At 47.5% G+C, this 15571-nt stretch overlaps 1 protein-coding gene across 1 annotated transcript in view; it reads left to right on the plus strand.

Annotated features, from left to right (window-relative positions):
* LOC133558879 (ryanodine receptor 2-like) overlaps nucleotides 1–15571 on the plus strand; it is a 261295-nt gene that overhangs the window by 188121 nt on the left and 57603 nt on the right. The window contains exons 74-75 of the mRNA XM_061910016.1: nucleotides 4916–4990; nucleotides 8620–8732. Coding sequence (XP_061766000.1) covers nucleotides 4916–4990; nucleotides 8620–8732 — 188 coding nt within the window. The remainder of the gene's footprint in view (nucleotides 1–4915; nucleotides 4991–8619; nucleotides 8733–15571) is intronic.

Here is a 15571-nt window from a genome sequence, read left to right on the forward strand (position 1 = left end):
CCATCCTGCTGCCAACCTGCTGCCACCCTGCTGCCATCCTGCTGCCACCCTGCTCCCATCCTACTCCCATCCTGCTGCCATCCTGCTGCCACCCTGCTCCCATCCTACTCCCATCCTGCTGCCATCCTGCTGCCATCCTGCTGCCACCCTGCTCCCATCCTACTCCCATCCTGCTGCCACCCTGCTGCCATCCTGCTGCCACCCTGCTCCCATCCTACTCCCATCCTGCTCCCACCCTGCTGCCACCCTGCTCCCACCCTGCTGCCATCCTGCTGCCAACCTGCTGCCACCCTGCTGCCATCCTGCTGCCACCCTGCTGCCATCCTGCTGCCACCCTGCTGCCACCCTGCTGCCACCCTGCTGCCACCCTGCTGCCACCCTGCTGCCACCCTGCTGCCACCCTGCTCCCACCCTGCTGCCATCCTGCTGCCAACCTGCTGCCACCCTGCTGCCATCCTGCTGCCACCCTGCTCCCATCCTACTCCCATCCTGCTGCCATCCTGCTGCCACCCTGCTCCCATCCTACTCCCATCCAGCTGCCACCCTGCTGCCATCCTGCTGCCACACTGCTCCCATCCTACTCCCATCCTGCTGCCACCCTGCTGCCATCCTGCTGCCATCCTGCTGCCATCCTACTCCCATCCTGCTGCCACCCTGCTGCCACCCTGCTGCCACCCTGCTCCCATCCTACTCCCATCCTGCTGCCACCCTGCTCCCATCCTACTCCCATCCTGCTGCCACCCTGCTCCCATCCTACTCCCATCCTGCTGCCACCCTGCTGCCATCCTGCTGCCACCCTGCTCCCATCCTACTCCCATCCTGCTGCCATCCTGCTGCCACCCTGCTCCCATCCTACTCCCATCCTGCTGCCACCCTGCTGCCACCCTGCTGCCACCCTGCTCCCATCCTACTCCCATCCTGCTGCCACCCTGCTCCCATCCTACTCCCATCCTGCTGCCACCCTGCTCCCATCCTACTCCCATCCTGCTGCCACCCTGCTGCCACCCTGCTCCCATCCTACTCCCATCCTGCTGCCACCCTGCTGCCACCCTGCTGCCACCCTGCTCCCATCCTACTCCCATCCTGCTGCCACCCTGCTCCCATCCTACTCCCATCCTGCTGCCACCCTGCTCCCATCCTGCTGCCACCCTGCTCCCATCCTACTCCCATCCTGCTGCCACCCTGCTCCCATCCTACTCCCATCCTGCTGCCACCCTGCTCCCATCCTACTCCCATCCTGCTGCCACCCTGCTCCGATCCTACTCCCATCCTGCTGCCACCCTGCTGCCACCCTGCTGCCACCCTGCTGCCATCCTGCTGCCACCCTGCTGCCATCCTGCTGCCACCCTGCTCCCATCCTACTCCCACCCTGCTGCCACCCTGCTCCCACCCTGCTGCCACCCTGCTGCCAACCTGCTGCCACCCTGCTGCCATCCTGCTCCCATCCTACTCCCATCCTGCTGCCATCCTGCTCCCATCCTGCTGCCACCCTGCTCCCATCCTACTCCCATCCTGCTGCCACCCTGCTGCCATCCTGCTGCCACCCTGCTCCCATCCTACTCCCACCCTGCTGCCACCCTGCTCCCACCCTGCTGCCATCCTGCTGCCAACCTGCTGCCACCCTGCTGCCATCCTGCTGCCACCCTGCTGCCATCCTGCTGCCACCCTGCTGCCATCCTGCTGCCATCCTGCTCCCATCCTGCTCCCACCCTGCTCCCATCCTGCTGCCATCCTGCTGCCAACCTGCTGCCACCCTGCTGCCATCCTGCTGCCACCCTGCTCCCATCCTACTCCCATCCTGCTGCCACCCTGCTCCGATCCTACTCCCATCCTGCTGCCACCCTGCTGCCACCCTGCTGCCACCCTGCTGCCATCCTGCTGCCACCCTGCTGCCATCCTGCTGCCACCCTGCTCCCATCCTACTCCCACCCTGCTGCCACCCTGCTCCCACCCTGCTGCCACCCTGCTGCCAACCTGCTGCCACCCTGCTGCCATCCTGCTCCCATCCTACTCCCATCCTGCTGCCATCCTGCTCCCATCCTGCTGCCACCCTGCTCCCATCCTACTCCCATCCTGCTGCCACCCTGCTGCCATCCTGCTGCCACCCTGCTCCCATCCTACTCCCACCCTGCTGCCACCCTGCTCCCACCCTGCTGCCATCCTGCTGCCAACCTGCTGCCACCCTGCTGCCATCCTGCTGCCACCCTGCTGCCATCCTGCTGCCACCCTGCTGCCATCCTGCTGCCATCCTGCTCCCATCCTGCTCCCACCCTGCTCCCATCCTGCTCCCACCCTGCTGCCACCCTGCTCCCACCCTGCTGCCATCCTGCTGCCAACCTGCTGCCACCCTGCTGCCATCCTGCTGCCACCCTGCTCCCATCCTACTCCCATCCTGCTGCCACCCTGCTGCCATCCTGCTCCCACCCTGCTCCCACCCTGCTGCCATCCTGCTGCCATCCTGCTGCCAACCTGCTGCCACCCTGCTCCCATCCTACTCCCATCCTGCTGCCACCCTGCTGCCACCCTGCTGCCACCCTGCTGCCACCCTGCTGCCATCCTGCTGCCACCCTGCTGCCACCCTGCTGCCATCCTGCTGCCACCCTGCTGCCATCCTGCTGCCACCCTGCTGCCACCCTGCTCCCATCCTACTCCCATCCTACTCCCACCCTGCTGCCACCCTGCTGCCATCCTGCTGCCAACCTGCTGCCACCCTGCTGCCATCCTGCTGCCACCCTGCTGCCATCCTGCTGCCATCCTGCTGCCACCCTGCTGCCACCCTGCTGCCACCCTGCTGCCACCCTGCTGCCATCCTGCTCCCATCCTGCTCCCATCCTGCTCCCACCCTGCTGCCATCCTGCTCCCATCCTGCTCCCACCCTGCTGCCACCCTGCTCCCACCCTGCTGCCACCCTGCTGCCAACCTGCTGCCACCCTGCTGCCATCCTGCTGCCACCCTGCTCCCATCCTACTCCCATCCTGCTGCCATCCTGCTGCCACCCTGCTCCCATCCTACTCCCATCCTGCTGCCACCCTGCTGCCATCCTGCTCCCATCCTGCTCCCACCCTGCTGCCACCCTGCTCCCACCCTGCTGCCATCCTGCTGCCAACCTGCTGCCACCCTGCTGCCATCCTGCTGCCACCCTGCTCCCATCCTACTCCCATCCTGCTGCCATCCTGCTGCCACCCTGCTCCCATCCTACTCCCATCCTGCTGCCATCCTGCTGCCATCCTGCTGCCACCCTGCTCCCATCCTACTCCCATCCTGCTGCCACCCTGCTGCCATCCTGCTGCCACCCTGCTCCCATCCTACTCCCATCCTGCTCCCACCCTGCTGCCACCCTGCTCCCACCCTGCTGCCACCCTGCTGCCATCCTGCTGCCACCCTGCTGCCATCCTGCTGCCACCCTGCTGCCACCCTGCTGCCACCCTGCTGCCACCCTGCTCCCACCCTGCTGCCACCCTGCTCCCACCCTGCTGCCATCCTGCTGCCAACCTGCTGCCACCCTGCTGCCATCCTGCTGCCACCCTGCTCCCATCCTACTCCCATCCTGCTGCCATCCTGCTGCCACCCTGCTCCCATCCTACTCCCATCCAGCTGCCACCCTGCTGCCATCCTGCTGCCACCCTGCTCCCATCCTACTCCCATCCTGCTGCCACCCTGCTGCCATCCTGCTGCCATCCTGCTGCCATCCTACTCCCATCCTGCTGCCACCCTGCTGCCACCCTGCTCCCATCCTACTCCCATCCTGCTGCCACCCTGCTCCCATCCTACTCCCATCCTGCTGCCACCCTGCTCCCATCCTACTCCCATCCTGCTGCCACCCTGCTCCCATCCTACTCCCATCCTGCTGCCACCCTGCTGCCATCCTGCTGCCACCCTGCTCCCATCCTACTCCCATCCTGCTGCCATCCTGCTGCCACCCTGCTCCCATCCTACTCCCATCCTGCTGCCACCCTGCTGCCACCCTGCTGCCACCCTGCTCCCATCCTACTCCCATCCTGCTGCCACCCTGCTCCCATCCTACTCCCATCCTGCTGCCACCCTGCTCCCATCCTACTCCCATCCTGCTGCCACCCTGCTGCCACCCTGCTCCCATCCTACTCCCATCCTGCTGCCACCCTGCTGCCACCCTGCTCCCATCCTACTCCCATCCTGCTGCCACCCTGCTCCCATCCTACTCCCATCCTGCTGCCACCCTGCTCCCATCCTACTCCCATCCTGCTGCCACCCTGCTCCCATCCTACTCCCATCCTGCTGCCACCCTGCTCCCATCCTACTCCCATCCTGCTGCCACCCTGCTCCCATCCTACTCCCATCCTGCTGCCACCCTGCTGCCATCCTACTCCCATCCTGCTGCCATCCTGCTGCCACCCTGCTGCCACCCTGCTCCCATCCTACTCCCATCCTGCTGCCACCCTGCTCCCATCCTACTCCCATCCTGCTGCCATCCTGCTCCCATCCTACTCCCATCCTGCTGCCAACCTGCTCCCATCCTACTCCCATCCTGCTGCCAACCTGCTCCCATCCTACTCCCATCCTGCTGCCACCCTGCTCCCATCCTACTCCCATCCTGCTGCCACCCTGCTCCCATCCTACTCCCATCCTGCTGCCACCCTGCTCCCATCCTACTCCCATCCTGCTGCCATCCTGCTGCCACCCTGCTGCCACCCTGCTGCCACCCTGCATGTGCACTGACAGCCTTAGTAGCGTTGCATTGTGCTATTGGTTAGCCTGTAAAATCTGTGAAAGCGTGACTGGAATTGAACCCACATCTCACTCCTCCTGAGACTGCATGCACATTCATCCATGACTTGATCTTTCCCCTTCATTGATCCAGCAGCATATTAAAAAGTATTTTTCAGTGGATAAAATTGGAGAAACTTGCAACAAAGTAAACATGGCTTCCCTCCTGCAGCAAGAGATGTTTAGTCCAGACGACACAAGCCACAAGATCCTTGGAGTTGCTGCAGTCCTCTACTACCTTGATCAGGTAAACAACATTCTCTTGTAAGTAGATGAGAGTTTATGAAGTGGTTACTGTACATGTATTCATGCTGCTATGTGACATGAATTATATGAGTTATATTCATGCTCTGTGACATGAATTATATGAGTTTTATTCATGCTCTGAGACATGAATTATATGAGTTTTATTCATGCTCTGTGACATGAATTATAAATGTTATATTCATGCTCTGTGACATGAATTATATGAGTTATATTCATGCTCTGTGACATGAATTATATGAGTTATATTCATGCTCTGTGACATGAATTATATGAGTTATATTCATGCTCTGTGACATGAATTATGAGTTTTATTCATGCTCTGTGACATGAATTATATGAGTTTTATTCATGCTCTGTGACATGAATTATAAATGTTATATTCATGCTCTGTGACATGAATTATATGAGTTATATTCATGCTATGTGACATGAATTATATGAGTTATATTCATGCTATGTGACATGAATTATATGAGTTATATTCATGCTCTGTGACATGAATTATATGAGTTATATTCATGCTCTGTGAGATGAATTATAAATGTTATATTCATGCTCTGTGAGATGAATTATAAATGTTATATTCATGCTCTGTGACATGAATTATAAATGTTATATTCATGCCCTGTGACATGAATTATAAATGTTATATTCATGCTATGTGACATGAATTATATGAGTTATATTCATGCTATGTGACATGAATTATAAATGTTATATTCATGCTCTGTGACATGAATTATATGAGTTATATTCATGCTCTGTGACATGAATTATATGAGTTATATTCATGCTCTGTGACATGAATTATATGAGTTATATTCATGCTCTGTGACATGAATTATATGAGTTATATTCGTGCTCTGTGACATGAATTCAGTTGACAAAAGTGCTTTTCTACTCCACTGCTTACTGTTGGTGACACCTGCTGGCTGTGTCCGCACATTTGACAACAACAAGGCCGCGTCCTAAAAGCAACGTAGAGCACTCGCTTGCGGCTAACGTCCCTCCACGGTGCCAGTCGAGTCGCTGTGCCCACCTCTGTAGTGACAAATAAACTAAATGAGCTATTATAAAATATATTAGCTCTGCTTCTTCCTACTTCTTTTCAGACATGTTGTAGTGAGAAAGTGTAAATATGTGACGTGAAAACAAACTTCAATCATGACCACTTGGGTCTGGGTTCCACACCATTATGCTGATATAATGTTTGGCACGTGTGATAAGACAGGTTGCAGGTTGAAAAGCTCCTCTTGGCTGCTGACGTAGGACAAATATGTGCAGTGTTGGCCTAAGAAACGTCTTTAAAAACATTTTTTATAAAGATTTGATTTTATAAAACCACAGAATGTTAATCAGTTGAATAAAATAAATTGGAGCAACCCCAACTCAAACCTGGTCCCAGCTTTAGAATACTTAGAATAAACATTTCCAAAGCCATTGAGAAGGAAAGAAAAGAGAACCAAAAACATATAAAAGCAAATAATAATAAAATATTGCTAACATTCTAAAAGAATAGACTTCCCCAAAAATGATGACTTTCAATTCAGAAATTGAATGTCCATAAATATTTTTCAGCATCCATACTGCACACAATTTAATGATTGTATGACTTTATGATTCAATTAAATAAATATTTAACAAAGTGTTGAAATAAATAATTGTACTTGTACACTAAATACATAGACACATTTAATAATAAATGTATGGAATTAATTTCAGCTGTATGAGTTAGTGACACCTCTGGGTAGTTCTTTCAAGATGTATTTATTTATTGAAGTTTTGGCCATTTGACTCTCCGTCCATCCGGCAAGCAGATACCACATCATCAATGCAATTGTTGGCTTAAGATGACGAAGGTAAATATTCATGCTGCACTTCCCCCAATAAAAATAGAATGCCTTTAATCATTCACAGGGTTTGAACTGTTACTTGTCGGCATTGCTGCACTTTCCGAAAGAAAAACAAAAAGTCAAATATTATGTTATCATTTTTAGACAAACTTTAATGATCCATGAGGGACGTTGTTTCACACAGTCGCTCACTTTCAAATACTGTTACAAGACTACAGTACAGTCAACATTGACCATGGTGTACTGTTACAAGACTACAGTACAGTCAACATTGACCATGGTGTACTGTTACAAGACTACAGTACAGTCAACATTGACCATGGTGTACTGTTACAAGACTACAGTACAGTCAACATTGACCATGGTGTACTGTTACAAGACTACAGTACAGTCAACATTGACCATGGTGTACTGTTACAAGACTACAGTACAGTCAACATTGACCATGGTGTACTGTTACAAGACTACAGTACAGTCAACATTGACCATGGTGTACTGTTACAAGACTACGGTACAGTCAACATTGACCATGGTGTACTGTTACAAGACTACGGTACAGTCAACATTGACCATGGTGTACTGTTACAAGACTACAGTACAGTCAACATTGACCATGGTGTACTGTTACAAGACTACAGTACAGTCAACATTGACCATGGTGTACTGTTACAAGACTACAGTACAGTCAACATTGACCATGGTGTACTGTTACAAGACTACAGTACAGTCAACATTGACCATGGTGTACTGTTACAAGACTACAGTACAGTCAACATTGACCATGGTGTACTGTTACAAGACTACAGTACAGTCAACATTGACCATGGTGTACTGTTACAAGACTACAGTACAGTCAACATTGACCATGGTGTACTGTTACAAGACTACGGTACAGTCAACATTGACCATGGTGTACTGTTACAAGACTACGGTACAGTCAACATTGACCATGGTGTACTGTTACAAGACTACGGTACAGTCAACATTGACCATGGTGTACTGTTACAAGACTACAGTACAGTCAACATTGACCATGGTGTACTGTTACACGACTACAGTACAGTCAACATTGACCATGGTGTACTGTTACAAGACTACGGTACAGTCAACATTGACCATGGTGTACTGTTACAAGACTACAGTACAGTCAACATTGACCATGGTGTACTGTTACAAGACTACGGTACAGTCAACATTGACCATGGTGTACTGTTACAAGACTACAGTACAGTCAACATTGACCATGGTGTACTGTTACAAGACTACAGTACAGTCAACATTGACCATGGTGTACTGTTACAAGACTACAGTACAGTCAACATTGACCATGGTGTACTGTTACAAGACTACAGTACAGTCAACATTGACCATGGTGTACTGTTACAAGACTACAGTACAGTAAACATTGACCATGGTGTACTGTTACAAGACTACAGTACAGTCAACATTGACCATGGTGTACTGTTACAAGACTACAGTACAGTCAACATTGACCATGGTGTACTGTTACAAGACTACAGTACAGTCAACATTGACCATGGTGTACTGTTACAAGACTACAGTACAGTCAACATTGACCATGGTGTACTGTTACAAGACTACGGTACAGTCAACATTGACCATGGTGTACTGTTACAAGACTACAGTACAGTCAACATTGACCATGGTGTACTGTTACAAGACTACAGTACAGTCAACATTGACGATGAGCAATTGTGATGATATCACTGAGGCGTGTGTTTGCTTGTGTGTGCAGGTAGAACATCCTCATAGACCTAAAAAGACTTCATGGCACAAAGTGTTGACCAAGCAGAGGAAGCAGGCAGTTGTGGCTTGCCTAAGAATGGCCCCGCTATACAACCTGCCCAGGTAATACACACACACACACACACACACACACACACACACACACACACACACACACACACGCACATACCTTGAAATATTGTCAGGTCAACATCAGGGCTGACAACTCTCACCATGTAAGTGTTATATAGCAGTCCATCTTAGAGATATTTTGTATGACTTAAAGATATATACAGTGGGGCAACAAAGTATTTAGTCAGCCAGCGATTGTGGAAGTTCTCCCACTTAAAATGATGACAGAGATCTGTAATTTTCATCAACTGTGAAAGACAGAATGTGAAAAAAAAAATCCAGGAATTGACATTGTAGGAATTTTAAAGAATTTATTTGTAAATGATGGTGGAAAATAAGTATTTGGTCAAGCATTCAAAGCTCTCACTGATGGAAGGAGGTTTTGGCTCCAAGTCTCAGGATACATGGCCCCATTCATTCTTTCCTTAACACGGATCCATCGTCCTGTCCCCTGAGCAGAAAAACAGCCCCAAAGCATGATGTTTCCACCCCCATGCTTCACAGTAGGTATGGTGTTCTTAGGATGCAACTCAGTATTCTTCTTCCTCCAAACACCACCAGTTGAGTTTATACCAAAAAGTTATATTTTGGTTTCATCTGACCACATGACATTCTCCCATGTGCTCTCTGGCAAACTTCAGACGGGCCTGGACATGCACTGGCTTAAGCAGGGGGACACATCTGGCACTGCAGGATTTGATTCCTTGTCAGCGTAGTGTGTTACTAATGGTAACCTTTGTTACTTTGGTGCCAGCTCTCTGCAGGTCATTCACCAGGTCCCCCCGTGTGGTTCTCGGACTTTTGCTCACCCTTCTCATGATCTTTTTGACCCCAAGGGATGAGATCTTGCATGGAGCCCCAGATCGAGGGAGATTATCAGTGGTCTTGTATGTCTTCCATTTTCTGATAATTGCTCCCACAGTTGATTTTTTCCCACCAAGCTGCTTGCCTATTGTAGATTCACTCTTCCCAGTCTGGTGCAGGCCTTCAATTCTTTTCCTGGTGTCCCTCGACAGCTCTTTGGTCTTGGCCATAGTGGGGTTTGGAGTCTGACTGTTTAAGACGGTGGACAGGTGTCTTTTATACAGATAACAAGTTCAGACAGGTTCCATTAATACAGGTAACGAGTGGAGGACAGAAGAGCTTCTGAAAGAAGAAGTTACAGCTCTGTGAGAGCCAGAGATCTTCTTTGTTTGAAGTGACCAAATACTTATTTTCCACCATCATTTACAAATAAATTCTTTAAAATTCCTACAATGTGAATTCCTGGATTTTTTCCCACATTCTGTCTGTCACAGTTGAAGTGTACCTATGATGAAAATGACAGACCTCTGTCATCCTTTGAAGTGGGAGAACTTGCACAATCGCTTGCTGACTAAATACTTTTTTGCCCCACTGCATTCAATGTAAACATTTTGATTTGCAATGCAACCTTCCTCTGATTATAATCCCCTCAAATATCACGGCAGAAAGCATGGACAACAGTCACACAATGTACTGTAAATCAAATTGTAAAATCATATTTTACGATAGCAAGATGGCGGCGCCCGGACGGGCTGCGACACTGCGGTGCTCTTGCTAAAGATGGAACATTTGGCGGAAATGCCGGACAGTTCTGCAGACTTCATGGCTGGCTCGCATCGTGGTCACTCCGTGATCACGTACGACCGCCAGACACTTCTGGATATGGACATATTGGGCCGTTTTGGACTGATAGACGCGGGCGTGCTAAACATGCTAACTAGCATGGGGATTCGTCGGCGGCTACGTCCAGCGGCCTGTGAAGCAGGGGAGTCTAGTAGCAGCGGGGGCCGTCTACGGAGCAGACGCCAGCGATGTGATCGCAAACGCGGATGCCGAGCGGGGCTAAAAACAAAGCAGAAGGCTAATCCCCACAGAACACCACTTCCCTCCATCCTGCAGCCAGATTTAAATAAAGGATGCGAGACTACTGGTCTGGGTAAGGAGTCAGTTAAATTAGAACAAGTTTTTTCTGCTTTGAGTGTTTCGGAGTTGGACATGTGTTTTACTGAGGTGGCTAACTATGATGCGTGCAGTTTATCAAAGCAACAAACAAACAATCGAAAAATCCCCGTTACTGAGGTGGCTAACTATGATGCGTGCAGTTTATCAAAGCAACAAACAAACAATCGAAAAATCCCCGTTACTGAGGTGGCTAACTATGATGCGTGCAGTTTATCAAAGCAACAAACAAACAATCGAAAAATCCCCGTTACTGAGGTGGCTAACCATGATGCGTGCAGTTTATCAAAGCAACAATCAAACAATCGGAAAATTCCTGTCGTATCAATTCCTAGATATGGTCGTAACTATACTAAATGCACTGGGCATAATAAACACAACATTATTAATATTTCTACTATGGATAATTTGATCAAAAATTCCCTAAAACAGCCGACTTCCTATAATATAGGTTTTTTAAACATAAGATCATTGTCTCCCAAAACGTTGTTAGTTAATGATATTATCAGAGACAACAATCTTAACGTCATCGGTCTCAGCGAAACCTGGCTTAAACCAAACGACTTTTTTGCGCTAAATGAGGCATGTCCTCCTAACTTTACACATGCGCATATTGCCCGTCCGCTTAAAAGGGGTGGGGGGGTCGCACTAATATACAACGAAAACTTTAACCTTAGTCCTAACATAAATAATAAATATAAGTCGTTTGAGGTGCTTACTATGAAGTCTGTCACACCGCTCCCTCTACACCTGGCTGTTATCTACCGCCCCCCAGGGCCCTATTCGGACTTTATCAATGAATTCTCAGAGTTCGTTGCTGATCTAGTGACACACGCCGATAATATAATCATAATGGGGGACTTTAATATCCATATGAATACCCCATCGGACCCACCGTCTCACACAAATAATAAATGAACCCACGCATCGCAATGGTAATACGATAGACCTAGTGCTTGTCAGGGGTATCACCGTTTCCCGTACACTAAAGTATTGTCCGATCATTACCTTATAAAATTCGAGGTTCAGACGCATGTTCGTCAAACTAATAATAATAATAACTGCTATAGCAGCCGCAACATTAATACGGCCACAACGACAACTCTTGCTGACCTACTGCCCTCGGTAATGGCACCATTCCCAAAGTATGTGGGCTCTATTGATAACCTCACTAACAACTTTAACCACGCCCTGCGCGAAACCATTGATAACATAGCACCGCTAAAGTTAAAAAAGGCTCCAAAAAAGCGCACCCCGTGGTTTACAGAAGAAACTAGAGCTCAGAAATTATTATGTAGAAAGCTGGAACGCAAATGGCGCACGACTAAACTTGAGGTGCACCATCAAGCATGGAGTGATGGTTTAATAACTTATAAACGCATGCTTACCTTAGCTAAAGCTAATTATTACTCAAATCTCATCCACCGTAATAAAAACGATCCTAAATTTTTGTTTAGTACGGTAGCATCGCTAACCCAACAAGGGACTCCTTCCAGTAGCTCCACCCACTCAGCTGATGACTTTATGCAATTCTTTAGTAAGAAAATTGAAGTCATTAGAAAGGAGATTAAAGACAATGCGTCCCAGCTACAACGGGGTTCTATTAACACTGACACGATTGTATATACGGCGGATACTGCCCTCCAAAATAGTTTCTCTCGTTTTGAGGAAATAACATTAGAGGAATTGTTACAACGTGTAAATGGAATAAAACAAACAACATGTTTACTTGACCCTCTTCCTGGGAAACTGATCAAGGAGCTCTTTGTATTATTAGGTCCATCAGTGCTAAATATTATAAACTTATCACTTTCCTCGGGCACTGTTCCCCTAGCATTCAAAAAAGCGGTTATTCATCCTCTTCTTAAAAGACCTAACCTCGATCCTGACCTCATGGTAAACTACCGACCGGTGTCTCACCTTCCCTTTATTTCAAAAATCCTCGAAAAAATTGTTGCGGAGCAGTTAAATGAACATTTAGCGTCTAACAATCTATGTGAAACCTTTCAATCCGGTTTCAGGGCAAATCACTCCACGGAGACAGCCCTCGCAAAAATGACTAATGATCTATTGCTAACGATGGATTCTGATGCGTCATCTATGTTGCTGCTCCTCGATCTTAGCGCTGCTTTCGATACCGTCGATCATAATATTTTATTAGAACGTATCAAAACACGAATTGGTATGTCAGACTTAGCCCTGTCTTGGTTTAACTCTTATCTTACTGATAGGATGCAGTGTGTCTCCCATAACAATGTGACCTCGGACTACGTTAAGGTAACGTGTGGAGTTCCCCAGGGTTCGGTCCTTGGCCCTGCACTCTTCAGCATCTACATGCTGCCGCTAGGTGACATCATACGCAAATACGGTGTTAGCTTTCACTGCTATGCTGATGACACCCAACTCTACATGCCCCTAAAGCTGACCAACATGCCGGATTGTAGTGAGCTGGAGGCGTGTCTTAATGAAATTAAACAATGGATGTCCGCTAACTTTTTGCAACTCAACGCCAAAAAAACGGAAATGCTGATTATCGGTCCTGCTAGACACCGAACTCTATTTAATAATACAACTCTAACATTTGACAACCAAACAATTAAACAAGGCGACACGGTAAAGAATCTGGGTATTATCTTCCACCCAACTCTCTCCTTTGAATCACACATTAAAAGCGTTACTAAAACGGCCTTCTTTCATCTCCGCAATATCGCTAAAATTCGCTCCATTCTGTCCACTAAAGACGCTGAGATCATTATCCATGCGTTTGTTACGTCTCGTCTCGACTACTGTAACGTATTATTTTGGGGTCTCCCCATGTCTAGCATTAAAAGATTACAGTTGGTACAAAATGCGGCTGCTAGACTTTTGACAAGAACAAGAAAGTTTGATCACATTACGCCTGTACTGTATATACCTTTATATACATATATACATACATATATACCTATACTGTATATACCTTTATATACATATATACATACATATATACCTATACTGTATATACCTTTATAGACATATATACATACATATATACCTATACTGTATATACCTTTATATACATATATACATACATATATACCTATACTGTATATACCTATATATACATACATATATACCTGTACTGGCTCACCTGCACTGGCTTCCTGTGCACTTAAGATGTGACTTTAAGGTTTTACTACTTACGTATAAAATACTACACGGTCTAGCTCCATCTTATCTTGCCGATTGTATTGTACCATATGTCCCGGCAAGAAATCTGCCTTCAAAGGACTCCGGCTTATTAGTGATCCCCAAAGCCCAAAAAAAGTCTGCGGGCTATAGAGCGTTTTCATTTCGGGCTCCAGTACTCTGGAATGCCCTCCCGGTAACAGTTCGAGATGCCACCTCAGTAGAAGCATTTAAGTCTCACCTTAAAACTCATTTGTATACTCTAGCCTTTAAATAGACTCCCTCTTTAGACCAGTTGATCTGCCGTTTCTTTTCTTTTTCTTCTATGTCCCACTCTCCTTTGTGGAGGGAGTCCGGTCCGATCCGGTGGCCATGTACTGCTCGCCTGTGTATCGGCTGGGGACATCTCTGCGCTGCTGATCCGCCTCCGCTTGGGATGGTTTCCTGCTGGCTGGTGAACGGGACTCTCGCTGCTGGGTTGGATCCGCTTTGGACTGGTCTCTCGCGACTGTGTTGGATCCATTATGGATTGAACTTTCACAGTATCATGTTAGACCCGCTCGACATCCATTGCTTTCCTCCTCTCTAAGGTTCTCATAGTCATCATTGTCACCGATGTCCCACTGGGTGTGAGTTTTCCTTGCCCTTATGTGGGCCTACCAAGGATGTCCTAGTGGTTTGTGCAGCCCTTTGAGACACTAGTGATTTAGGGCTATATAAGTAAACATTGATTGATTGATTGATATTAAACACTTCAAGGGAAACTGCAATTTTTTGGAATGATGCCTATTGTCCACATGCATCATGAGAGACAAGAACACACATTGTTTTAAAAACATTTTTTTATGGTTTTAAAGATGGTAAAAAAATTGCCTGAAAGATGCAGCTAATGGTAGTCACCGTTGTAGCCTTCAAAGTCTAAAAACACTTCATCAATGTACAATATACACATTGCAAGTATATATATCATGTAGTAACAGACACCTTCATAACAATATGTAATATGTACAATATACACACTGCAAGTATATATATCATGTAGTAACAGACACCTTCATAACAATATGTAATATGTACAATATACACACTGCAAGTATATATATCATGTAGTAACAGACACCTTCATAACTACATGTAATATGTACAATATACACACTGCAAGTATATATATCATGTAGTAACAGACACCTTCATAACAATATGTAATATGTACAATATACACACTGCAAGTATATATATCATGTAGTAACAGACACCTTCATAACCATATGTAATATGTACAATATACACACTGCAAGTATATATATCATGTAGTAACAGACACCTTCATAACTACATGTAATATGTACAATATACACACTGCAAGTATATATATCATGTAGTAACAGACACCTTCATAACAATATGTAATATGTACAATATACACACTGCAAGTATATATATCATGTAGTAACAGACACCTTCATAACAATATGTAATATGTACAATATACACACTGCAAGTATATATATCATGTAGTAACAGACACCTTCATAACAATATGTAATATGTACAATATACACACTGCAAGTATATATATCATGTAGTAACAGACACCTTCATAACAATATGTAATATGTACAATATACACACTGCAAGTATATATATCATGTAGTAACAGACACCTTCATAACAATATG

Source organism: Nerophis ophidion, linkage group LG09, assembly GCF_033978795.1.
Source record: "Nerophis ophidion isolate RoL-2023_Sa linkage group LG09, RoL_Noph_v1.0, whole genome shotgun sequence".
Taxonomy (NCBI): Eukaryota; Metazoa; Chordata; class Actinopteri; order Syngnathiformes; family Syngnathidae; genus Nerophis; species Nerophis ophidion.